Source organism: Mchenga conophoros, linkage group LG6, assembly GCF_057382185.1.
Source record: "Mchenga conophoros isolate Kocher_MC1m ecotype Shallow Benthic linkage group LG6, M_conophoros_male_GT1.1, whole genome shotgun sequence".
Classification (NCBI taxonomy): Eukaryota; Metazoa; Chordata; class Actinopteri; order Cichliformes; family Cichlidae; genus Mchenga; species Mchenga conophoros.
In genome coordinates, this window is record NC_140531.1 from 18,367,399 (window position 1) to 18,395,283 (window position 27,885).

Consider the following 27,885-nt stretch of genomic DNA (forward strand, 5'->3'; position numbering starts at 1 on the left):
TATTGATATTTGAATATTGCAGATCATTCATTCATTGTTGTTTACATTTAGAAAAACTAAAATATACCAGCTATGCAAGACCTGCACAGTTAAAAAAAATAAAAATTAATCTACATTGTTTAATATAGGCCCTGTATCTTTTGACTTTAATAGATATGCTACTTAGATAGGTTATTGTTTTATGTTTCGGGCCTATCCCCACCAAATGAAGAAATAACAGGAAATTTTGAATGGGCTTTGTTGAGTAATGTTGAATTTTTTGGCACGACATTCGTGACTCGGATGACGTTTCTGATTCCCTGCATTTCGGGCAACATTTTCTGATGAGTCCGTGGTATAGGCTCATATTGCAGTAAAAATATCATTGTTGTCTGTACAGAGCTATGTGCAGCCACAGAATGAGCAAGCACAAAATTCATCAATATTACTGCTTTATACCCATCCAGTTTTGTGTCTGCTGTTCGTCATAAAACTTTGCTGAAATATATTAAAAAATGTCTGAAAATGAACACAGGATTTAAAAATAAATAAATAACACAGAGAACTTTAATGCAAGGTTAGTCATTTGCAGTCAATTAAAAGTGAAAATGTCTGTTTTCTTGTGAATTGTTGGTCTTGAACTTTGGCTCTTCTGAAAGAATTGAGACTTGGGATTCTCACTGTTGTGTTTTTTGACCTGTGTGGGAAGATGGGGTAGTTGCATACAAAGGAACGATGTGATGGTTCTTGTTTTCTCTTGGAGAAGAGAGAAATGAAGAGGTTGACTCTGAGATGGGAGCATGGCTATGCTGTGGTAACGGTTCATAATTGAGAAGTTAAGAACCAGTTGGGATTTTTTTTTTTTTTTTGTGGGTGTTTCTAAGATGAACATTTAAAGGTTCAGTGGGACACACACATAAGCTGGTATTGTAGTTACTTCGGTTTGTTTGCCTGGGTGGTCCTATCTTTAGCTCTGTTTTCTATTTCTCTTTGTTAATTTCCTCTCCCGTCTTTGGCCTCTCAGCACTGCAGGTCATTGAATTGTGCATTTCTTATGATATAATTTATTTGGACAATTTAATCTCTCCTGATTGTAATACCTAAAATGACTAGTTAAATACATGATAACTTCAATCACTAGTTAATCATTTTTCCAGTGAAAATGCTAAACACTCTCCAGCGTCTTCCTTTCTGTCATGGCAGCTTGCTTCTTGGAAGTAAATAGCTAGGTTTCATTTGACGTAGACGTGACGTCGACGTAAAGCGCGAAATTTGACTGGCGGTCGGAAGTGAAAAAGATGAGCGCAAAATCACAGACAGACAGTACGCAAAATGCCTATGTCCTGTTGTGTTTACGGATGCTCCAGTAGGTCGACCAGAGAAACTGATAAACGGTATTTTAGGGTACCAAAAATAGCCCAACGAAGAGGAGAAAAATGGAAAATTCTAACCGAAAAACGTAGGAAAAAATGGATTTTAAATTTACGTTTACAGTCGGGAGGAGCAGAGTCTGCCAATGCCCGTGTCTGCAGCGACCACTTCGTCAGAGGTAATGTTATGTTTGCAAACGAACTTATTAGCATTAGGTTGTCGTTAAATTCTCGTTTACTTAGTGCTTTTAAGTTAGTAGTCTAATATTGACTTGATTGGGACTATAGGCTGCCCAAGTGCTTTGGATGACGAAGAGGACTGGGCTCCGACGGTCAATCTCGGCTACGAACGAAAACCCAGATCGGAATCAGTTCTCAAACGAGAGAAAAGAATGAAGCTTAAGGCAGAACAGCATCGATGTGCAGAGGCGATTTTGGATATGCAACAGACGGCTGAGAGCCCGGATTTGAGCCTAGTGACAGTGGAGAACAGGCTACTAACCCTGCCATACAATTGCAATGAGCTGCAATCACTTCTCCATCCTCCTTTGCAATTACCCAAGTCTTCAGAGGTGTCTCGTTAGACCGCTGAGAATGGTTTACCTTGAAACAAACAACTGTCACTCTAACGAAGTCCTAAGGATGTGGCATGTTTGTTGACGTTAAAGCCGCTACCGCTAACTGTTAGCGTGTTTAAGATAAAGCAATATAAGAACAAACACTCACCCTTGCAAACACCAAACTGTATCCATCACGGAGACGTTTTGTTCCAAGGTTGTGGACCCACCCGCTGACAAAAAAATTGTACGCCTCCAGACTCTTGAAAGCTTTCATTTGCTGCCTAGTGTAGTAAGAAGTCTGGAGGACCAAGTAGTTGGTGATATCCACAGCCTCGATAGTAGGCAAATCCTTTACTTCTGTGGTGTATTCGGACATTTTCAAAGAATACGGATCACGTCCGATATATTTTTTAACTATCTGTTTATATCTCTCCCGAGAAACGGGGTCTAAAGTTGCACAATAGCTGCTCTCCTGACTCTCCACAGTGTCCTCCATGTTTACTTCCGCCCTCCACTCAAAAATCGCGCTGCCTCCGCACGTCATCAGAACCACGTGACCGCAACCCAACTATTAAATATCAACCTGTTTCGGGCTGTTGGCTTAACTGAATGCACTTAAATGAAAATATATAAAATATGGTGAGGCTAAAACAACTTTTGTCAGTTAAAGAAAAACATAAACTCGACTCTTCTCGTGTATTTTCAGTTCACACCGGATTAAAATTGGGTCAGACTAGCATGCTTTACAACCAGCTTTTACGCTCACAGACATTAGCTCCATATGACTACGGAAGCAGGAGTATCAGCAGCACACGGCTAATTAACATTACATATCCACTTTACCAAAGAGCGATCAGTCCAATCAAATAAAGAAAAACTGGCTAAACAGATGCTCAGATCAATTTTACCAAAAATCTCAGCCGGCTCTCGTCCCTGCTCATCCCATCACAAAATATATTAATTGTTATTATTTTAACAAACTAGTGTTTCTGGTGCAGTCTAATGAGAGTGACAGCTTTTATCCATCTAATGTATTGCTCGCATACATCGCTAATGCACTGTGCCGTTGCACTTCGCGTAACCTGCGTAACTTGGCTGTAACCCTTTGGATCAGTCACAGTTGTTTAACAGGTGACTCTTAATCTGTTAAGCTACTCATGTACACTCTCACTGTTGTTGCACTGCTTAGAGCTATGTCATTTTAAAGCACAAAAACCACAGCTAAGCATGAGCAAACCTCTCTCACCGTCTGATATCTACAGTAAGGTAATGCTTGTAATAACTCTATATTCATTTTCCTACTGTTGCCTAGCTACCAAGGATGCTTTTACTATTTTTTTTAAGTTGCTTTAATTATCATTCATTTTAATATAATTACACGCAGCCTGTTCCACATAGAAAACACATTGGAGTGAGACATCACCCCTTGTTGTCTCTTGACCTCCAGTCACCAACAAGGTATGTTGGCAGCACTGGGAGAAGCATTTGGGGTCTGCCTTCTACTGCGGTAGTGGTTTTGTGAAGGAGGCGAGTACAGAAAGCTATGCACACTGTGGCATCTCTGACCTCTTTTTATTGAGAGTGCAGATGGGAAACCAAATCATAAAGTCTCCACGGGAAGCAGGGGGGAGGCTCAGATCCAGGGAAGAGGATGCAGTCTTCAGATTCTGCCGCAGAAAAAAAAATGCAAAGACTGCAACGTCCGTAGAATTATGAGTTACGGATAGACATTTAATTAGGAATGGAAATTAAGAAATTAATATTTCACTGCTGTAACCTGGGGGAAGAGCTTTATGTGTGAAATCTATCCCAAAAAACAACATGAATCATTGGAAAACATATTTTCATATATTTATTTAAGCAAGATCCTGGTTAGGAAAAAATGATCCTGAATATCCATCATCACACAGGCGGATAGTCTGGGTAAATGTGCCGTTAAAACTGGCTATAAATCACGTTTTGAAACGTAAAAAAAAAAAAAATATATATATATATATAAATAAACATTCAAATACAGCATGACTTTAAGGCACACAGTGTGGTGATTGCAGGTAGATGGAACTCTCCAGCAGCACCGTGTCGAACAACTTTTCAGGAGGAAATCGTGCTTTGTGCGCTGCTCAGAAGAGCTGCAGCTACTACAATATTTTTTTCATAACTGTCACCATCAAGTGTCTTTATTTTTTAATTAAATATTCAAGTAGATCTAAAAGATATCCTTCGAGTGCTCCCTTTTTTCCCAACGGGTTGTGACAATGGGTTGATTGGGCACAGATTTTACACCGGATGCTCTTCCTGACGGCAATCTTTCTATTTATCCCAGTTTGCAATCGGCACTGCGACTGCGCTGCCGTGTGACCACAGAGGCAGGGCTTGTGTGTCCTCCCAGTCTTGGGCTGGGAATCTTCCACATGGAAGGTGAACGCGTTAAACACCGAACCATGGAGTCACTTTACATATTTCTTTCTTAATATTTGTGTATATAATCAAATTTACGATGTTGATATTGACGTCCCTGTTGGATAATTATTGATATTTTGTCCTAATTATCACTTAAAGGGTTTCATGCAGACACTGAACATATGCAGTGTGTTGCAGCTGAATAACGATAAACTGTAAAAGTAAAAATAGTTACACCGAGATTTATTTATTTATTTGAATATCAAGTGGAATACGTTGTGGTACTTCCATATTTCTGTACGCGTAGCGCTTACTGCAGCTCTCCTGGTCCCACCCCCACTGATTTAGAAGTGGCAACTATGAAGGTCTGGGACAACCTGATTACACTGAAAAGGAAGTCGGAGGAGGGAGAGGTTACAAACTGCAGACCCTCACACACACTGCACCACATGATAAAGGCAAAAGGCGCAAACAACAACAAAAACAGCGCCACACACGCTTCACCATCAAGAAATACTGCAGAATACTGCTAAGAAACTTTTGTACTACAGATGTGCAGCTTCCAAGGTAGGGGCACTATTTTTAGCCAGTCATGGACAATCTGTACTTCAAGCTCTGGAATTCTGTATTTTTTAAAATCTTTTTTTTTTCTTCAGTCTTGATGATGATATTTGGGCTAGAAGGTTTGCCATACAGCGTAACTGGAATACCTGAAAATCATCTTTTTCCTTCATATAGCAGTGCTGCAGGAAAATGAGTTTTCATTAGTTCATCAAAGCTTATTTGTAATGTGCATTAACAATCCCTGCTCATTTTATGGATCCATGTATGAAATTGAAGTCATGAAGGAAGAAGAGCTTTCTTCGTGCCTTCTTTTACGCATGCAGTCTGTATAAATTAGAATGAAATACAAAGAAAGAGCTGGTTTTAAAACATTAATTACATCCTTCTTTGGGCTGTCTTTAAAAACAATTTCTCAAGAAGACATTTAGAGAAAATCTCATCATCTGTAATTCACCAAGATCCAACTTGAATGCTGATTTAATCAGAATTTCCGTCCAAACTTAATGTCCTGTCATTCGGCGCTTGTGCTCTGTCAGGTTTAACTGAAATGGCAGCAGATTTTTCATCAATTAAGATTAAATATTAAGACCGAGGCAAAGATGTATTGGTAGATCCTTTGTTAGAAGCTCAACATTAAAGCTAAGAATGTTTTTTTAAATCTTAGTGAAGCAGCCGTGAGACACAAAGAAAGTCTTCTTTAGAATCCAAACTTTTCCTAATCCTAACTTTTCTACTCTCCACTGTCTCTTTGCTATCTGCTAACAGGTGTCATGTTTGAGTGAAATGAATGTTAAGCAAAAATCTTGATAAAGTTGGCAATGCTACTTATTTGATGGCTGAAAAGAATTAAAGAGGCGCCTTTGCGTGTCAGTAATATTAGAAGAAAACACCTATGTACTAGCTCTTTCTGCTCTTTGTGTAGGAAATTGTCTTTTTTTTGTATGGTTTTTATGCTTATGGAGGACTCGCTGTTGCACTGGCCATCTGCTGTGCCAGCTGTTCACTTTGGGTCATTGCATTAGATTGGTCTAACAATACTCCAGCTTGCATGACCATGATTCACCAGCGTAATCACCAGTGTTTACCTGGAAGTCCGACACTGGTCATAACGTTAGCTGGCTATTAGCAACCGCTCACTGACCGTGGACCTCGGTCATGCACAGCTTTCCAGGAGGTCCCCTCTCTTTCCAGCAGGCGGAGGGGCAGATGACGTTGGCTGAACGGCCTCACTTAGCCAAAGGCCATGCACTCTTACTGGTACGTTAGCTGCCCTCTGCAGTGCTCAGGGATGTAAAAATAGCTGTTTAGCAAGAATCTCAGTCATGTCTCACCAACAAAGACTGATTTATACAAGTTGCAGCACCAAGCATAGAGAAGCTTTTGTCCCTCCCCTCCTACTCCTTTTGCAGACCTCGTCACCAAGGCCGTGAGTGCCAAAATCTCTGACGCTCTTGACACTCTTCTCTTAAAACAGCCTTTGTTCAGCAAAGTATAAAGGACGTGATAGCGAGACTCAGGGAAGCAGTGTGGTCTCTAAAAATTTGCGCATTTGTTTACCGCATTTCAGTAAGATCGCAGTGTCATGGAAATGTTTTGTAGTAGTTTGTTTGCCTTTCTGCGTCAGCGATCGCAATTTCATAATAATCAGGCATTTAACCCAAATAGCTGAAAATGTCACAGGGACTCTGTGAAATTCGCTCCTTCAGTTTCCCCCCCCCCCCCCCCCCCCCCCCCCCCCCCCCAATTCGATTTGAAAATTGATAACTATTAAAATAAAACTGGCCAGCATTTGGCAGCACAGAGGAAACAGTGTTACTGTTTTGGGGTTGCTGTAGTGTGACCTTTCTCTGACTCCACTTAATCACAAGAATTTCCATATTAGTTATGCATATCAACAGTGGAAGAAATACTCGTTCAGATACGCGACATGCTTAAGTGTTTACACAGGAGCGGCTTTAATTGTTTGGGTTGAAGCTAGAATTTGATTAGATCGACATATCCTCTTTTACAGCACTAAGGATTGAATTTCATGTATAATTTTCCTCATGAACACCAAGTAAGATTAGAGCATCTAATACATCTAATTTTTTTTCCTCACCTCCCTCCAGGCACCCTTAGAATGAGACAACTCTGAAAAGTACACAAATCAATACAGACACACTGGTTACTGCAGTACATTTAATTTCCTGCTGTGGAAAGATTTATCGTGTGAGTGTGAGGCTAATACAAGGATTTTTTTTTTTTTATATTATATGAAATAACCAATAAGAGATGTGTTTTCTATGTGGTCATAAAAATTGAGTCTGGTGGTGATTTTTGGCAGATAAAAGAGAATCATTTACTTTTTTTTTGTTTGTTTTGTTTTGTTTTTTCTTCATATTATCACCAAAATCTTGACCTTCTCTCTTTCTCCCTCAGCTTCACCTCGTGCGTATCCCGTGCCCCGTCTCTCCTTCAGCTCTAAACCTCACACTGTGGTTTTTTTCTTCTTCTTCTTTTTCTGAACAAACAGAGAAGCTGTCTTAGACGAGATGAGTCAGTGCAGCTGGGGTGCAGGTCATTTACCCGCAGCCCACTCAGATGGGACAGATGGCTCAGCCAGTCGCATGCTGCTTGGTGTAAACTGTGCACCCAGAGCTAAGCTAAAGCTAACGCTGAGTGCAAAGGGTTCAGCTAATCACAGATCTATAGGTAGAAGTGAAAAATGCACAGGTGATGACTCAATAGCTCAAGACGGGAGTTCGGTATAACGATAGAAACTACGTTTACTTGTTTACTTGACTGTAGGTTAGTGAGGTACTGAGTTTTCTTTTTACAGCAAAGGTCATGTGTGAAATCCTGACACAGCACGGCTCAGCTATGGTTACATGTTTGAGGCTGAGGCTTAAAATTGACAGAGGGCCAAAAAAAAAGACCAGGATATAGCTGAATACAAATGTGGCACGGTTTGTGCACAGAACAACCAGGAAGCTGACTTTCAGATTGCATGTGCCACTTTTTTTTTTTCTTGTTTATTTTACCGTGTCCCTTGTTCTCCAATGTGGTTTGGATCATGACGATGACAAAACAGCCTCACGCCAGGACTGTGAAAGGTTCAGCTTTGCATTGTGATATTAAGGTTAAAGGATATTTCTGGTGTTTCCTGTAAATGTCGCCGTTGTGACTCTGTGAGTCTTTACTTGACATTCTCTGCCTGTGATTCAGAGATTGGGGGGGATCAAGAATTTATGCAAAACACATGATTTTTAACATCACCTTTTTTCCCCGCCACTTGTCTATTGAGTCTGACCTAAAGTAAACACAGTAAGTAGCCACCCTGGAAGACACTTTACTGCGAACTGTGTTAGAGATTAAATTTAAAGGCAGCGTCTTATAATAACTGTTCTTAGGATGACATATTAATGCTTACTAACATTTGTGCTGTTTTTCAGCACAGCACATTTCCTGAATTCTCACAGTCATAATTTATTTAAAACTAGAGTATTCTCCAGCAGCCCCCCTTTTCCTTCAAAACAGGAAAGTGAATGGGATTTGTTTGCATGCTGTCTGTGCAGATGTTTTGATTGTGTGCAAATGCAGCACTTTTTCTTTTTTTTTCTTCTTTTGGCTAGTTGGCAGTTGAACTTTAATATTACTAGTTGGAGAGCTGCTAATGCTCTGACCCAAAGTTTCTGATGTTTGGGGTCGACGTCTTTCAATTTGTAGTTTTAGGAGTTTGTTTAATTCACAGCAAGTTAATGAAATGTTAACTGCTCTTTCCCTGTGTTCTGTCTTTGGCTGTTTCGCTGAGTCTTTGCAACACTGTTTTATTTATTTATTTATTTATTTTAATAAATCAGCAGTTTGAGGCTTAGGTACGTTATGAGTCATTTGGACTGAAACTTGTCTTTGGTCTGTTGCTTGACTTTAGTAATGTTACCAATCCTGAGGATTAACATTACCTTTACTTGGATTGCTTTTTGCGCTGGTACTTACAGTTTCTGGTATTTTATTTGTCTTTTGACACCACATATATTCAAGTTTATTTTTCTGCTGGCAATCCAGATTTACATGCCCTCAGGTTCACAACTTTGGAACCATTAAGTTCACCAGCAGTAGTAGTAGTAAGGTATGTTTTGGTCTTTTTTCCTCTGATTTGAGCGTTTGGCTGCTCTCACTAAAGTAGTGGTAATAAAAGCACTGCTTATTTGTTTCAGTCAGAGGGTGCAGCCCTTCAGCATAGTGTTGTAATCAGTTATTGTAAGTGTCCTTTTGGCCTCCTGACAATTGACTTTGGTACACTGCATTTAATATGCATAGTCACGACTTGTGCTTGCATTACCACTGATCGGCACACATTAAACACTGACAAACTCTCCCTGAAGCAGAAATAACTCTTCACATGTTGTCCAACAGATTTATTAGTGAGACGGCACACCTTACTGTGTCCTGAACAAACGACGTTATGTAACATCCCGACTGCCCATGTGCAACTGTAGATTCACATAGGCCTTCCTCTCTGTCATTTACCATTAGGCATATGGAGGAGTTTAAGTATGCAGCTTAACAGCCTGTGATGAGAGTACATTTGCATTAGCAATTAGGGCACTTAAAGGCCTTTAAAGCTACATTAAGCTATCTAAACCATGAAGCGCAATTAGCCTTTTAAGCGTAGTAAAGCTGGAGTTGCTGGAGCTTGAGTGTTGTTGGCAGGGTGCTTCACTAGCAGCCAGTTTCACAAATTCAGAGTAATAAATTACATCAAATTCTTGTACTCTGAGTACTATTTCAGCATTTAGTCAAGTTTGGCAGCAGCAGCATGGAAAAGCACATAGCTCAGAAGTGTGTATTTATTTAAATCATACTGCATTTGGGAGCTTAGTCTTTAATCAACACACTGTGGTATCATTTTGGTTCAGTCATTTCTTCCTCTGTTATGGACTTTGGCATAACTTGGTAACTAGCAATACTTTCCCCAACTAGCTTATTTCATGTGTTGGCATAGAAGTAAGATACTGAAATGTTACACAAGCAAATGCCAACAAGCTGAAACAGGGGATAGTGTCAGTATTGATACCAATCAATGCCTAAAAGGCATAGTTTGTCTAATTGGCTTCCAGTGCAGTGGGAATGTTTCCAGACTCCTTCAAGTTGTTTCACTTTCCACATCAACAAGCTCAAACTGCCTGTGTTGGGTTAACATACTACAAAATAAAAGACTGACATTTCTGAAAAAACAAAAACAGATGAATAAAGCAAAAGCTACAGTTTGTCGTAGGCTGCAGCCTCCACCATCAGAGGTCTGCAGGTGCAGGCTGGTTTCATATATGCTCTCAAAAGACCAGCATGGAGATACAGGTTGAGAGGAGGAGTCCTGGTCCCTCCACAGACCCATCTAACGAATTCCGATTATAGCTTCCTCTAGGTAAATCATGTAGCTCTCTTTCTGTCATCTTGAGATTACGTGTTTAGGTAGGCGCTGCACAATAAATAAAATCTAGGGTAGGCCTACCCTCTGTTGTGATTGATGCTAGAAGATACAGCTAATTTGCCTTTCACCATTTCTCTCTTTGTGGAATTAAATAGGACTGTAACATTTGCAGATTTCCCCCCACTTTATGCTCTTTCCCCACTTCTCTCCCCCACCCTTGCCTCCGTCATTCTCAGTGATGTTGGGTCATGAGGGCTCTGACGGCAGCGTGACTCCACTCAGTTGGCATCTCTTTTCAAACTTCCCACCCTCCCTTCCTGTGTCACCATCTTAGTGAGCCCCTCAATGCCCCCTCTGTCTGCTCCTAGTAGGCTCCAGGCCCTGGGTGGGCAAATAGAGGGTCTCTTCCTGTGTCCCATCCCATCCTATCAGAAGGCTTACTTGGAGAAAACGGGTTGAGGGATGAACCACGGCTGGCAGGCACAGCTGCCATACCAAGGGAGCCCTCCCCATCCGGATCCAGCATCGTCCCATGCTGTCCCATTCCCAGCCCTGGAGCCACGAACACTAGACTTCTACAAGCTGAAGCGGGCTCTGTGGGTGAACTTCACAGTTCAGACTAGGACAGTGATTTAGAGAATGCTGGAATAGACATGCGTAGACCATGTAGTCATTAGGCACTGCAAGCAGTCTTAGATCAACTTGGATTTAGCCATGAATTGAACACAGCAGCAACTACAATGGACTATACAAACCACAAAGCAGGACTAAAGACCCCATCATAGTCTTCATCAGCATCCACAGGAGGTGGGTAATAGTGGGCAGCAATCAATTGGCCTTGCACTCTTGTGTTGTTGTGCTTGTGTTGACCATTTTGTCTGTGTACTGTACATGCACTAACGACAAGGATGTGCAGAATTTTTATATATTTTGTTTTCTTTTTCATCTCATATTTTATTGGAGGTAACATAACCCATCCTTTCTCAATTACTTTGGGGCTTAAAAGACTTTTAATTTATCAAAAAAAGGCCCAGTTAAATCTCTGCATCACCAAAAGTTAAAAAACAAACAAAAACTGCACCATGCATTTGAAAGGATGAAAGGCAAGATGATTACTTGTAGCATTGTTCTATTCAATTTATATAAAGGTAAATCCAAAGGAAACTCACGGCTAGTGCCTGACTACACTGTCGCTCCCCATGCACTTTTAAAAAAGGAACACTTTTTAACACACTTAAATCTTAAATCGTTTCAGTCTGGTAGGAGGTAAATGAGAAATGTGATTACGGACCACTGCATGGTTTTTAACTTCTTTGTTGCAGTTCCTGCCAATATATTCCACAGTTCGTTGCACTGATTTGATTTCTACTTCTTTCATGTTGTCTTGTGTGCATAAACATGATTATGCATCCATGCCAGTGACATGAGGTGCGATTTAGGAGCTGTGTGAGGAGCTGGCCGTCAGGGATGCTAAGACCCTGGGTGGTGTTTTCATTTGTGTGTTATTAACTATGTAGGTGTTAATTTTTATTCATATGCCTAGGGCTGGCTGGGCAATGCAGATCTTTGGTTAAAAAAAAAAAAACAGTGCGAGTGTGTATAATTGTGCATAAGAAAAACTGTGTGAAATCCCACAGATGGAGGAGAGATGCTCTAGCTACCACACAGCTTGTCCTCCTAGAACCACTTCAGTCTGTGACCATGCTAATGTGGCAGTGCAGAAACACTGCGCACGGATTCATGGCAACACTGACTACTGCTTTTAACTGTGGCTGGCCCATAACACAGTATTGCATGTAGGTTTAAAACTGGCTTTTGTGTTTGCATCTGTTGTTACACTGTAAATACATAGTTTGAAATTATTATATTTTAACAATCTGTCCCAGGACTGAATCATCAATATTTTAACTGATATAATAACTCATTATTACATTTTCAGTACTTTTATTCTCTGGACAGGTGCTTTAACATATGTATTATCATTTATTATAATGAATGACTTCAAGTGTGTTTTTCAAACAGAAGGCACATTTTTGTTAATCAACAACATCTCATGCTGTTGTTGTGTATTCAGTTTGAGTCGTCATTGTGCAGGAATTGCAGATGTTGTCTGCTTGTGTGACATATTTGTCTCTTGTTATTATTATAATTTTTTTTTCATGACGTAAATGATCAGTCCTGTGTATATCTTCACCGGGAGGAGGCCCCAGGGCAGACCCAGGACACGCTGGAGAAATGATATCTCTCGGCTGGCCTGGGAACGCCCTGGTGTTCCCCTGGACAAGCTGGAGGAGGTGGCTGGGGAGAGGGAGGTCTGGGCTTCTCTGCTTAGGCTGCTGCCCCCACGACCCGGTCCTGAATACACGGAAGAAGATGGATGGATGGATGGTGTATATTTTTAAAAAGAACTTTGCTCTGTGGCTGTGAAGCAGTTTTGTGGAGCAGGTTTCACTTGCCCGTGTCTTGAGTGTATACGACTTACTCAGTTGTCAACACTCTCTCCCTGGGCGGGCCTGGCCTCGCTGTAACCCAAGCTCTTGGTCCTTCTGTTCCCTGCAGGGTAACCTGACCCAGGATCGCTTTGTCATATGGAAGAGAGAGAGAGGTTCCTTCTCCACACCCACCATCTCGGTCAAACCAGCACGGGCACATGAGCCTTGTGTTTTTTGTTTGTGTTTTTTTTTTCCCTTTCTTTTTTTTCACCACCCAAGCTTTTGTACTTTGATATTTGAAATGTGATATTTAAGTGGGCCTACCTCAAAGGATGTAGGTTTAATAGGTTTAAGCCTCAGTTCGGATTGTGTGGGTGTGTTTGTGATTATATAATGCAGGCCTTTTGAACTAGAGTGTGTGAAACATGGGCTGCATGCATGAGTGCACTATGCAAGTGTGTGTGATGTGAATGTTCTTTGTTAAACGTTTCAGTCTGATTCTTGTATATCTGTGTGCTTGTAATTGAAAATCCAAGAGCTCTGCAGGTCTGCTTGTTTGCTCATCCTGTTGGTGGAGGGAAAGGTCTGATGCTCTTCATGCCGTCTCAGTGTGGCGCTTGGCCCACTAACAAAGGACACCCTGTGGATGAAAAAACAAGGCCAGAGCATTGTTAATAGGGTCAAAATCTTATTCCAAAATAGCAACAACAAAGCTTTAGTTTGCATTCCTCACACTCTGCTGGTATGCTTCCTTATCTGTTTGATCTCAGTGGTGGTTGTTTGTCTACTAGATCTCGTGTGCCATTTTAAACTCACATGTCAAATATCGCTCAGAGGTTCTGTTGGGTTGGCCGTTTCCATTTGGTGTTGCAAGACATTTGATAAATCTTTGAAAAAAGAAAAGAAAATCCCTTTTTCCTCGGCCCCTGGCTTTAGCAGTAAAAGGAAGTGAAATATTTTTGGACAAATCCTCTGTCCTCTACAAAATCGCCTTTTCTGTCTTGGGCAATTCTCACTAATAATTTCACAGAGAGCTTATTTTGAGCTCTAAAACAAACATTCATTTCAGCTGCCATGACTCAACAAAAGCAAGAGAGCATGACTTCTTTGACTCAGCATTTATGTGTGTCTGTGTGTTTATTGAATGTTGAATGCAGTGACAAAGCAATCCTTCCTTTGGCTTTGTACACCCAAGTGGGCCCCTGACTCTTAGGCTACGTTCACACTGCAAGCAAAAGCGCATCAAATCTGACTTTTTTAAACTTTGCGACCCATATCCGATCATGGTGTGACAGTACGAACAGCACAAATTCGATATTTTCACATCTGACCTGGGTCACTTTTGTATGTGGTACTGAATCTGATACATATCTGATGTTTTAGAAAGCGACTGCTGTTTGAATGGTCATGTCGCATTAAATCCATCTTTTACGTCACTGAGACAAGAAAGTTATCAGCGCCAGAGAAGCGCTCGAGAAGACATCGCGAAAGCTTCCTGGCGATCCAGTAAAACTGTTGGGAAGACAACGTTGGAGAAACGTGAACATTTTATTTGTACTGTATAATCTGCAGATTCTGACAGAAATCTGCAACTATCCTTTGAAGCACCGCTCCTCTCTAAAACAGCAATAAGGATAATTATTAGGCCATTTGTAAATAACAAAATAACTTTATACCTTAAAGCAAAATTGGGAAACGTTAAGTCAGAAACAAGTCTTTATATTAAGGGCCATCAGTCAAACCGTACTGTCTGGTCTGGATCTAAGCTGAGCGCGTTGTGTGTGACGTCTTCTTTTGCGCATGCGGGCCGCTTTGAGGGTTCACACTAGAACGCGTTTGCTGTCACATTTTATTTGTAGTGTGAACATGTGAACAAGTTCAGAATCTGCAGTAAGAAGAAATATAAAGAAGTAAAACACAAAAGTTTAAAAAAATGGACGGCCCTGCTCCTGCAGCTCTCACCTGTTTGCACTGAAAGGATTCAGCCTCAGATGAGAGCCTTTAACCCGTGTTCTGATTATTATTATGGAACTTTTTTTGTCCAGTTACCCCAAATACTGTTGCTTATCCACCTGAACTTACTATTGGCTTTTCCCATAAGGTGCTCTCATGCATCTAAACCTGTTGTCTTGTTGTCTTGACAAGGGATCCTCTGATACTGGTATCTGCTGATACTGATCCAAACATAGTTTTAAAATAATAAGCTGAAATCCTAATTTGCTAATTCCTCATGTTTGATGTAAACTGCTTACTCACTTAAAAGTAAAATGTAAATAAATAAAATATTTTTATTTTACTTTTTTTTTTCTCTTCACAAACACAAGTTACGTGTGGAGCTGCCAAAGAGCCGGAGTGAAATATTATTTAACTGAGTTTAGGACAACATGCTAAGTTACTAAAATAAAAGCTTCGTAACAAACCAACATGTTGGGAGTGAAAGTGGGCGAGAGAGAAAGAAAGCATAGTCGTATTCTGATCTTTTCAGTCATGCCGCTTCACTTTGACGATACTTTGAAAATGTTTTTAATTAACTGCAAACCTACAAATAAGAGCTGTCGGTGTACCAGGTGTGGAATACCTCCTAACTGCTGCTGCTATGCTTACCTTAGGTAATCTGATCCAGGCTTTTGGGGTCAGTTTCGGAGCAACACCCTGTATCCGTCCTAGTCTTAGTGATTCTGGTGTGAATGAGCACCCTTGGAGTTTGAATGCATGCTGTCATACTAAAGCACGGGTTAAACTTCCTGTGCCTGATAATGCTGTACTTTGCTCCACTTGGGTATGAATGGCACTGAGTTTTGTCATCGATGAGTGAACGTGAGGCTCCGAGTGGACAGGCGCACACACACACAAACAGAGAAAGTCCAGGATGAATGACCCAATCAAAATGTTTGCTGCCACAAGTGTAACAACTCTTGCACGTATTCCAAATATTACAGTTATTATGGCTCGAAGAATAATGTTATAAAAGGCAACCTAGCAGTGAATCACAGTAACTGTCACTTTAACATAGTGATGAAGCTGGCAGTCTTACATATCCTATATCTGAAGAGTTAATCATGATTACAGATGAACTGTACGTGGAATTAGTGGCACAAAGGAATGTTTTCATCACAATTTATTACTGATGCATTAGATTATGGTAAATAGCCTCCCATGGTCCCATTCCATTGTTTCATTAATGTCCTTAATATATTCAAGGATTATATTGCTAGATTGCTTGCTCAACCCTTTATTTACAGTGCTGAGCTCTCGTCTGCTTATGTCTCCCCCCCTCCCTGTGTCTGAGTTTGAACTCTTTTGTCTGCTATGTGATGTCTTTTTCTCACAGACAATAAATTGGATTTGAAAGAGAGGACCCAATTGCCTGTTTCTTATTATAGATTTGGTTGTTCACTGCAGCCAGGGTGCTAGACCAAACTATGTGGCTTTTGTTCTGGTTATCCCAGACACATATTTCTGGTTGCGGGCCTCTTCCCTCTGGCTCACTGTTCTTTTAGCAAGGGCAGTGCAGCTGGTGGAGAATGCACACAAAGACACAAGCTATGATAGGACACAGTGGCTAAACTGAAAAAAGTACAGCATTTGGCCAGCCTGTGGTCATCTGGGAATGGAGAAGCCATTGTGAGAACACACATGTAACCTTTGGCCTCATTTCTGTGCTCACCCTGCAGGCATGGAAGAAGCGGTGGTTTGTTCTTCGCAGCGGCCGTCTGACAGGCGACCCAGACGTGTTGGAGTACTACAAGAATGACCATGCCAAGAAGCCCATTCGTGTGATTGACCTCAACTTATGTGAACAGGTATGCTCCCCTTTTACTTCTGCCCTGTAGTTTTATTGCACAAGTTATATAAATTATTACCATCTTGAATAGATCCAGGTTTGCATGATGTCACTTTGATGTATTTGGATGAATATTTGCATAATATCCAAGATGAATTTAATTGTCCTTAAAAATCTGTGTAAAATAATGAAAATGCCCTGTACGTGACTGCGGTGTACAAATGTTTTAGCATAATAGTTTAAGTGCTGGGTTCTAGCGCTCAAATTTCATTTGTTGCTTAGAGAGCAGTTACCTTTTAGATTATTTTTGCAAATTCTCTTAATTAAGAATGATCACTTTAATACATTTTCCCTTTTTTTTCGTTTCTTTGGTTAGCTCTATTAGTGATCAGTCTTTCCTTGGCTGATGCCACATTAAGCTAAGCCGTGTCGGTTGCTCTCCCTCAGGTGGACGCCGGTCTGACCTTCAGCAAGAAAGATTTGGAGAACAGCTACATATTCGACATCAAAACCTTTGACCGCATCTTTTATCTGGTGGCTGACACCGAAGACGAGATGAATAAGTGGGTCCGCCACATCTGCGACATTTGTGGTTTTAACCCCACCGATGACGGTAATTACAATTAGCCACACATCACTCTGTTTGGGCACTATTGGCACTGATGTTTTGCTTCACTGTCGAGGTTACACAGTGATATTTATGTTTATATATACTTATATTCTGTGTCTTTTGAGTAGAAAGTTTACTTTGAACTGTTGATATTTGAAATAGGGTGATTTTGTTACATTTGTGGCACAGGCTGTGATTTATTTAAGAACATCAGTAGATCAGAAATAATTACCTGGTTATGTTTCACCATAATACACAAAATCTCGGTTTGCATGTTTGTGTGTTTCTTTTTCCACAAACTTCCCCTAGACCAGGGGTGTCAAACTCAAATACACAGTGGGCCAAAATTCAAAACTGGAACAAAGTTGCGGGCTAACGTTAATATTTATTGAAAAAAAAATCTTCCTCTAGCTATAAGAATGAATCTTTTCTTATGGACTCAAACAAGTTTTGCTGAAAAACTGAATATGGAACAAGCAAAGCTTAATACTAAACAATATATATATTAGCTGTATAATACCAGTAGGCCAGCTCTGATAGTAATTTGGTATGGCTTCGCGGGCCAAATATAATTAGTCTGCGGGCCAAATCTGGCCCGCGGGCCAGAGTTTGACACCTATGCCCTAGACCATCAGGAATTGAGCCACCAAAAGTGGTGCACAGGCACATGTTAGGCTCTCTTATCTGCATCGGATATTTTCACATCATCATGTTGGTTTGCAGCCACCTAGCACCGGGCTAAAGCAACCCATTTTTAGCGTTAATGCACCTGCAACACCTTAGAAAAGCATCCTAATCTCATTATTACCACAGAATGCATAATGTAACTAGAAGTAGTAACTAGTAACTAGAAGCGTAGTAGCTGTGGACAGCAATGAATAATTTTTAGCATATGAACAACACCTGCCATCTCTCTCTCTTTTTTTTTTCTTTTCTTTTTTTCCTTTTCCTTAAGTGAGATTCAGTATATCATGGCAACAGCATGAACAGGCAAAACGATCCTATAGCATGGCCATGTAAGTTTCTCCAGGTAAGAACCGCAGCTTTAAGCGATCCAAGGATTCCCCTGTTAGAAGATGACTACAGGAAATCACTATTTGTCCACGCTGGTGTCTCTCAACAAAGCGCTTGGACATGGTGAAGATGCCATGGAGCATCAGGGGATTCTTTTTAGCCATGACACCAGTTTATCACCACAGTTGAGCAATACAGTATAAAAGTAGAGGATAAATGATTTACATTTGATGGGTCTCTTTTGGATATCACTGTTGTACCTCACAGATGTCAGGATCTTTCTTTCTGAAGGAACTAAGGGAACCAGTTAAATGTGTCAAGAGGTCTCTATTCAGCATAGTTCTCAGCCAAGGTCTAATGATCCATGTGTTGAACTTTGTGCAGTATTGAGGCTCACGTTACTCTTTTTTCCCCCCAGTACTGGATAATAAAAGCATTGTACGCCTGTCACTCTCACTGGCCTTCTTTCGTTCGTTTCCTCTTATCTGGTTTTAATTTCCTCTCCCTTGAACACTCCTCTTTTCCTCTCTTGTCGCTCTGTCTTTGAGACTAATTGTCTAAATGTCTTCTATAGTTTCTTGACCTCATCAGCGAAGCAATGAGCATTTTTAGTGTGGTGAGAACTGGCACAGACGTTGCACATGTTCACTGTTTCACATGCTACACTAGGGCTGGGCTATATCATACCGTTCACGGTAATACCGTGTAATTTTGGGCAACGATAGGAAAATGAAATATCGCGATAGAATATGGGTAAAACACGCATGCGCAGTGCCTATGTTTACATACGCACATGGCGGCGACGCAGAATGATAAGAGCGAAAGCGGATCGTTGAATGAAACGGATGAACCAGAATTGGTTTGCAAAAATGCTGCAACTTCAGTGGTGTGGAACTGGTTTGGCTTTCGTCCGTCAGATACACAACAAAGCACTATTTTTGGTAGAGCATGCTAGCGGGCCGTCGTTATTACCCTGTTTTTTGGAAAATAACACTTAAAATCAATCCTTTGATTTTTCTGAAAATCGACAGTGCCCCTTATAATCCCGTGTGCCTTATGTATGAATTCCGGTTGTGTTTACTGACCTCGAAACGATTTTATGTACACGGCGCTCGAAAATCTGTCAAATGTTTTAGTACGACTTTGCTAAACTACGAACCCGCACCGCTTGATGGATTGTCAGAGCATTACGGCTACCGTAGGCAGGAGTCTCGCGGACTGATACGTACTGTGCTTCAACATAATATTACCGTATTGTGTGTATAACCTCTGAATCCGAGATATATCTGATGTTTTAGAAAGCGACTGCTGTTTGAATGGTTATGTCGCATTAAATCCATCTTTTACGTCACTGACACAAGACAGACGCCAATTATCAACAAAGTTTTGTGGATGTTATGCTGAGGATATGTCGGCCAATTTCCACTAGAAATGCCTTTTGGTTAAACTGTCAGCAAGGAATTTGCACTGTTACATTTTTATATAACTTTAATGCGCATAAAAAAACAGCTGCTTGTTTAAGTGAAAATATATTGATGGGGTTTTTTGCACTAATAAAGTTGTGGAGATGTAAAGTATTTTGTCTAGTGTCAATTATATCGTCAGTTATATCGGTATCGCAAATTTTCAAATGTATATCCATCCATTCGCTTCCGCTTCTCCTTTTCAGGGTCGCGGGGGGCGCTGGAGCCTATCTCAACTTTGATAGGGCGAGAGGCGGGGTACACCCTGGACAGGTCGCCAGTCTTTTGCAGGGCCAACACACGGGGACAGACAACCATTTGCACTCACATTCACTCGCACATTCACACCTAATGGCAATTTGGATTTTCCAGTTAACCTATCCCCACAATGTATATCGTGATAAATATTTTTGGTCATATCACCCTGCTCTATGCTACACAACTCTGATTCTTGTTGGAGACGAAGGTGCTTTTCAAACCTGGCAACTGAGTCACTGATACTCCTCCAAGGTCATTCTCTCCAAAGTGTGACTATGCCTCCAGCTCTGTTAAATAGCTAGTGTTGCAGGGTAACCATGATAACAACACTGATGGCACCTTTTCTGTAGATGTCAGAGCTGGCTTTGAAAACCCCGATGTACGAACTCATAGTAAGACGGTTAAAGGAGAGCCTGGGTGTAAAAACGGATATCTTTTGCAGATACCCTTCACTGCTCAGTACAAAAGAATGTCCCTGGCTCTCTGTTTTGTGCTTTCTTGCACTTCTCTGCATGTGAGACAGAACTCTCACTCCTCTGTCGCGTGTGGGTGTGGCCACAGTAGAGTGCTTCATAGCTGGGCAGGGAACATTAGTAGGGCTAGGGGAATGAAGGCTCTCAGAGCGAGTGTAGGAGGTATAGATTAGTACACGCAGAGGGGATTTTCCCTTTTCCTGTATGAATCAGCACTTAAAGCTTCAACAAACAAATGTAAAAAAAAAGACAAGGACATAGCGGAGGAGATGAGAGGAGCAAATGATGCACGTAAAAGAGAGAAACTGACTTTTAAAAGAAGAGAACTCGGGGACCTTGCATGAGATAAAACCACATCAGTTATAGAAGAGTGTGGGAGGAGAGCTGTGAAAAAGGAGAAAAAAGTAGAGAAATGTGGAACGAAAACACATATACGCATCAGCTATCTTGGCTCTGAGTGCAGTAGAACAATCAGCTTGAGCAGCAGGTTTGTTTAGTAGCTCATCATGTGGGAAAGCAGAGAGACCTTTAAAAATGATGTCTGAGGAGTAGCTTGTTGGAAGGCAAAAAACAGAAAGTAGTCTGTCGACACAAAGCTTTTATTCGGGTGACATGTTATACATGAAATGATGTAGGCTAACGCAGAGTCGTGATATCGGTGACATCCATCTGCTTTAATTTGACATGAGTTGTTTGTGCCAGTGTTCCTGGCCTCATGCTGGGCAGCGTGCTGCATTTGGATTTATTTCCTGTGGGATTTCTCCCCAAGAAGGAAGTGAGGTAATTGTAGTAGCTTGTTGGGTCAGTCAGTAACAGTGTTTTAGCTGCAGGCTAACGACCTTAATTTGAGGTTTGGTTTGATATACACAGTAGAGGGACGCACATCTGTTCGTCAGAATGTGCGTATATACATCAGCTGCTCAAGTTCACACATACAGTCGCAAAGTTGACGTAGTGTCAGCGTGAATGGAAACAATTGAGCGTTACATTGGAATTGGGTTGCTAGGAAACAGCTTGGGTCCAAGTTTACTTTGCTAGAGTTGACATTGGCACATACAGTTTACTTTTTACTTTGTGCTTAATACCATCTCTGGCCTCTCTTTCATTTTCAGTGGGTTTCACAGGGCCACAGTAGGTGCAGCTCCTTGCTCTTCATCAGTGACTGCCAATGCATGTGGAGTCAAAGTTGAATAAACAGCTGGAAATGTAGCAGAAATGCTAATGTGCTCTGCTGGTGTTGCACTTAAAACTGTGAAGCAGGCATTTACTGACATCTGCTGAGCCACATGTGACAGGTCTTATTGGCATTATTTGTGGCTATTTTTTTAGTTGTGTGATCAGTGTAAGAAATTAATCTTAGTCATTCATTAAATTTTCCCTTTGCTGCTTAGACATTAATTCACTGGCAGTGGCCTGAAACCTCTGTGGTCAGTTATGGAGACAGCTTTACTGTATTTCATTCTTTAGTTCTGTGTACTACTCACTAAATAACATTAAGTTTTGACAGGAGTTATCCTCAGCTTTCATTTCTTTGTCCTCCAGATGCAGCAAAAGCTGCTCACCAGTCCGCCATGGGACTGGTGGTGGAAAACGCTCCACACCCAGGTCCAGGAGTGTTTACCAATGTGCCGGCCCCTTACCAGCCAGTCAGTGTGCGACACCTGGACTCACAGTCCAGTTCAGAGGAGCCCCAGGATTACCTGTGGCTTGCTAACTGTGAGAGCAAAAAGCCTGAACCCAGCAGGTGAGATCGTGTCCGAATATGCTTCTTTTATAGGTTCAAGTCTCCATATTCTCTATGTTGGAGTGTCGCATGGTGAGCTAAGCATTTTTCAGTGTGGTTTCCAAGCCATTTATTCTTTTTGTATACTTTCAACTGTACTGCCACTCCTGTCCTTGTCTCTGCCGTATGCTGTGTGTAGCTCAGTGGAGCATCACTCTCTCTTGGAGAGGGACCAGGAGTATTTGCTCCTGGAGGAGTGTGAGAGCAAGACTGTTCCTCCACAGGCTAGCCTGTGAGTGGCCAGCCAATCCAGCTGGAACTGCCTGCTTGTGTGGAGTGTTGCACACGCATAAAATACAGATCTCCAAACACTTGTGAATGTTGTAAATGTAAATGACGGTTATTAAATCTAGGTTGCATTTGTTTAGCAAAAGGCCTTCCTTCTAAACAGAAAAAGACGTGGGTGTTTTGCCTAACAGTGTAATAATTGTGTTATTTCCTGCATGGTTACAAACAGTTACCAAGAACCTCAGTCTTCCACTTTATCCACAAAAGCGTGCTGACATGGCAAGAGTTGGAAAAGTTTAATGATAAAAGCTGTCTGGATATGACTTAGTTACTAACATAGCCTTTGTATACTAGTGTTTTTGGCTTGGTGTGACTGTGTGATCTGCAAATCAACGTATTTTACTTTTTGTATTAATTATCTGGTGTTTATGTGTATTGTGTTATCAGAGCTCATGCTGAGTGCTCCAAGTCTACCTCTTCAGAGACAGACCTGAATGACAACCTTCCATCTCACCGCACGCCTACATCCTCCACTTCCTCGGCTAAACACACCTCACACAATGGCTTCTTCCCACCGCACCAGACTCCTGTGTCCGCCCCTTCCATCTATGACTCGCCTCCATCACGCGGTGCCTCCCTCTCAACTGACAGTGGCTTTTATCATCTTCCTCGCAGCTACTCCCAGGACACTGTGCTGCTCCCCAAGTCAGCCTCCTCCCCTCCGCCTCATCCAGACGGCGCGGATGCCTCTGACCTTTATGTCTTCAACACGCCGACACGGAAGCCCTCAGTAGAGACACAGATGCGCAACATTTCTATCAGTTACGACATCCCGCCCACACCCGGTGCAAACAGCACCTACCAAGTGCCCCGCACAGTATCGAACACAGGGGTAGGAGGCTCAGAAAGCGGGGGAGATGTAGTGCCCCCTCCCAGACCACCCAAGCCTTCCCTCAGTTCCAGCTCAGGACTCCCGCCGCCTCCTGCTGAGCGCTCACCTACAGACACCTATAGTGTGCCTCGATCAGCCTCAGAGACAGATGGAAACTACTGTGTGCCCACAAGCGCTGGGAGTAAGGCTTTACGCAGCAACACTATTGGCACTGTGGACTGTTCACGCCTCCGCAAAGGTTTGTATTGTAGAGGTTTATTTGTTTGTGGTGCCCTTTTCACTTTATTTTAATTTCAAAACCTATTCTCACCTTTACCTTTTCGACAATACGGCACATATATGTGGTAGGCAGGATATTCTATTATTTAATCTTATGAAGATTTGTTGCACCAAAATCTAACAAAAGCAGATAAAAATGTTCTGAGTTTCCTTTTTAATAACAGTTCTTTAATCCATGGCCAACATCCTTTTTACAGAGCCTTAAAATAGTCTGGCAAGAGAAGAGAAACTCATGGTGTCGATTCTTCTTGCTTCTCCCTCTTGTGGTGACAATCGGAATTGCAAAATAGGTCTTGCTTCATTTCTGTGAAGGTTCTCAGTCATCGAGGTCATCGTAGTCAAAGTCCTTTGACTACGTCTTGCTTTATTGTTTTAGATGAGCAGTGGTTATTCCCCCAATAAATTTGGGGCATTTGTGAATTTTTTCCCTTTTATGCTTTGTGTCTTGGTGACAGAGCAGATTATTGTGCCTAGGGCAGGGCTGCACTGTTATGGAAAAAAACACATTTTTTAAATTCGAGCAAATATTATAATTTTTTATAATTTATTTACTTAAGAAACCTCATAAAAGAGTTTTTTTTTTACACAGGATGTCCTTATTTAGAAAGAACTCCATGGAAAAACAAATAACTGAGTAACAAAAACAAGGTGAACGTGCTGTTCACCTACCACACCACGCCGGTCTCAGGAGCACCGGTCTTTGCTGGCCTGCAGCCTCTGCTGTGAGATGGCTTCGACACAGATTGAGCGAGTTGCAGCAAACTCGAGCAACTTGGGAGACTTGCATGGTAGCCACAGGGGGAGTGATGGAGAGCCAAAACAGTCTCATGTCTCCTTGTAATGTTCACCCCTCCTTTTTACTCTTCCCCGGAAGAGACTCTCATTTGTCTTCAAAGCTTTTTCTCGCGCTGTTGTGGTTCTTGTGGTCATAAGTGGAATGCATTAGCAACTGCATGAGTACCTGATGACAATAAAATAAAAAATACAGTAATTACATGCTGCAAAGTAGAGTGCTTACATGGTGCCTTTGAGCTTTGTCTCACAGACTAAATCTGCAAAGTCATGAAAACACTTAACACACAATAGAGGACAACTGTTATGTGGGAATTGTCCTGTAGCATAAATGGGCCTGAAAGAAGGCTAATAATGTACAGTGCACATCATTTGCTGCTCTCTGTGTAGAAGGGCTGTTTATAAACTGCATTGTAATCATGGTTTTGCTTTTTGTAGACTTTGGATCCCAGGACTGCTATGACATTCCTAGATCATTCCCTTCTGACAAAAGCTGCTCGTTTGACTTCAATGAAAGCTTCAACACCTATTTTGTGAGTATTTCAAGTGTAACTGCTGGATAATCGTTCTGTGGCTTTAGGGAGAAATGTGTATGTTAATCGGTTTTCCCTTGTCACCCTCAGAAAAGCAAAGGAATGATGCCAGTGGGTAGCCATTCTACAGAAGAGGTCGACCAAAACTACGTGCCTATGAGTGCCAACTCACCGTCACATCATCACTCGGGCAGTTTGCCAGAGCCAATGCACGAAACCAACTACGTCCCCATGACCCCAGGTACTATGGAGTTCTCATCCCTGGGAAAACAGGTTCCTCCACCTGCCCACATGGGATTTCGCTCAAGCCCGAAGACCCCTCCCCGCAGGCCGTTGCTTAGTGAGTGCCAGCCCCCACCTGTGGACCGAAATCTCAAACCCGATCGCAAAGGTGAGCAGACAGTAGGTGTGCTTGCATGCATAGCTGTGACTTCATAAGTGATGTGTGTGAGTGTGTGCGTGTGTGTGTGTGGAGTTCTTGCTTCAGGGGTGTGTGTGAGTTTGTTGCTGCTGTGAGCTTAGTTTAGTATGCTCAGCGTTCACTAATGCACCAACTGTACGTGCTTTGTCTCACACTCTGCTGCTATTCCCACAGTGGATGGCTCATGGTCATAAAGCCATCTGCACAAAATTTCATTCTCAGAGCGGTGTCATTTTTCATCCTGCTTTAGTTGTTGTCATAATTAATGTGGAAAAATGTTTCTCTCATTTTGTCTTCTTTGGTCTGTCTGGTGTATTAAATACCACCGTCTCCCTCTGCGCCCGTCCTTGACCAGCTTATTTCACCTCTTGATGAATTAGTTTATTTCCCTACATTTGATTACATCCAACACAGTTAGTTCCTTGTCAAAACCGCGTTTGCCTCCAGCTCCCGTGAGGCTCTGTTAGCCATTTCGGAGGGGTCTGCTGTCTGTGCCACGGAGTCATTGAGGCCTTAATTGGTCACCTCCATCCCGTTTGTTCCCAGCATCTGAATGGAGCCTTTTGATTGGGGACCTCATAGACTGAAAGAGAGTTGAAGAATGATGGGAAATAATCACAGAGGCACATCAAAAGCCGGTACTGTTACTGTCACTGTCGAAAACGGAGCAGTTTTCTGGAGTTTTACATTTCCAGATTGGGAATTCTCCCTTTAACGTGGCCCTTGAGTCAGTCAGCTCCAAGTTTGGCTTTGGTCATTGCTGAACTGCTGTGTCTAAATAAAAAAATCATATCAAGTAGCTGCTTTTCAAGCAACCGCTTTGAAGTGATTATTATTTCTCACACACACACACACACACACACACACACACACACACACACACACACACACACACACACACACACACACACACACACACAGACGTGCACACACACACAGTCCTAATCCTCACTGCTAATAAAACTTGGTTTTACACTTTTGAATATCTTTGGCAGCAGACGAATAAAAATGCTAATTGTAAATGTTTGTAGTCTAGTTTGAGTTTTGTATTATTGTTTAAGCCCAAATCTTTTTGCTTTTTTTTTTGTTTTTTTTAAAGTATTGTTTTATCTCATTCACTTTTTATTTTTTTTTAGCTAATATTAAAATTCTCATTAAAATATATTTATCCAGTGTTCAATCCCATTGCTCCTGGCATAAATTTACTCTACTTGGATTGCAGGTTTTAGATATTTGGATCTGTGCACAGCTGCTTCTTGTATTAGAAAATGCCACATAGACATGAATAAGAATATAAACTCGTATTTTTTAACTGATATCCTTAAATGGTATTATATTAATGTTAGTGATGTTGCTTTTTAGGAGCATCATTATGTGCTGATTGTCTTTTGGACCTTAGCTTTTTAAAGTAGAGACCATTGGTGTATTCATTGTTATGCATGGGTAGGATGTCGCATCACCTTTAAACAGCTCTGTGATGTTTTTCATTTCTATATTTAAAATGAGCCATCCACTTCTTCCATTTTCTAGACTAATCTGAATCTCTGCAACCTCTGTTCATCTTCCGTGCACTTTTCTCTCCGCTTTGGATGTCTGAGCCGTATGTTGCAAACACTTTGACTAGTGTATTCAAAGCAAACGGCATCTTATTTCCACTATACGTGGATCCATTAAAATTAATTATCTTTGTCTGCAATCGCAGCGCATTTCTGACAGCACTGCAGAAAAATGTTGTGATCAGTGTGCAAAAGAGCAGTGCGTGTCGTCCTCAAGTTGCTCTGTTCTGCAGATTGGTCCGAGCTCTCGTCAACATGACATGATTTCTCAGTGTTCTCTCAGCGCTTATACACAGCTCGTCGTGCATGCACAGCTGTGATGTCAGTCTTTGTGTGGGAAGTCGTGGTGCATGGAGTGAGGTGCATGTTGGGCAGTATGGGTCTTCTGTTGTCATGACAATCATCCTCTTGAAGTGTGCTGTGCAAAAAAAAAAAAAAAAAAAAAAGGTAAATTGGTGTACGTGAGGTTGCAGTTTTGCTCTTCTTCATCAAAGTCTCGTCTCTTTCGCTTTGCATGGCAGAGCAGTTGTTACAGTAGGGCTGAACTGTTATGATCACCAAAAAGATGTTGTAATCAGCAAAGTCTTCTTTCACCAATCAGGTCACAGTCCTAAAATAATAAGAGCGGGTTTAGAGCGAACTGACTCTCAAACCGTAGGTGAATTCCCAAGTCGACGACGCAAGGGTAGGTACACCACACTGAACTGCTGTGCATCTGAATACTTTTCATTCTGTGACCTTTTCACACTCTACTTCATCTTGATTCTCTGCATGCTGTAAGTAAATGTACTGTGGGGATTTTTACAATTTTTGTTCTTCAGGGGGGTGTGTGTGTGTGTGTGTGTGTGTGTGTGTGTGTGTGTGTGTGTTCTAAAAATATGAAGTGTATGAAGTGTCGGAGGTGTTGCATTAATCCAGTCTAATCATTTTAAATCCCAGCAGGGGATGGATGAGTGTGTACCTCACGCATGGTGGATTACACTTGTTACATCTTCGAAGCTCATTAAGAGTCATAACACGCCTTTCAAAATAAACCATTTCTACCATCTTAACCTAAATATTTCCTCACTTTCAATGTGATGTT

The 27,885-nt window shown here is 41.5% G+C and overlaps 1 protein-coding gene across 11 annotated transcripts in view; it reads left to right on the forward strand.

Annotated features, from left to right (window-relative positions):
- Window positions 1-27,885, forward strand: part of gab1 (GRB2-associated binding protein 1) — a 58,716-nt gene that overhangs the window by 23,764 nt on the left and 7,067 nt on the right. For 5 of the 11 annotated variants that reach the window (XM_085276586.1, XM_085276585.1, XM_085276592.1 and 2 more), the window contains 8 exons: window positions 16,390-16,518; window positions 16,947-17,112; window positions 21,860-22,061; window positions 22,240-22,332; window positions 22,776-23,458; window positions 24,730-24,824; window positions 24,915-25,215; window positions 27,403-27,486. In XM_085276586.1, the coding sequence (XP_085132712.1) occupies window positions 16,390-16,518; window positions 16,947-17,112; window positions 21,860-22,061; window positions 22,240-22,332; window positions 22,776-23,458; window positions 24,730-24,824; window positions 24,915-25,215; window positions 27,403-27,486 (1,753 nt within the window). Of the gene's footprint in view, window positions 1-4,751; window positions 4,877-10,650; window positions 11,091-16,389; window positions 16,519-16,946; window positions 17,113-21,859; window positions 22,062-22,239; window positions 22,333-22,775; window positions 23,459-24,729; window positions 24,825-24,914; window positions 25,216-27,402; window positions 27,487-27,885 lie in introns of those variants that run through there. The other 6 variants (XM_085276589.1, XM_085276587.1, XM_085276594.1 and 3 more) reach the window with 5 other exon arrangements.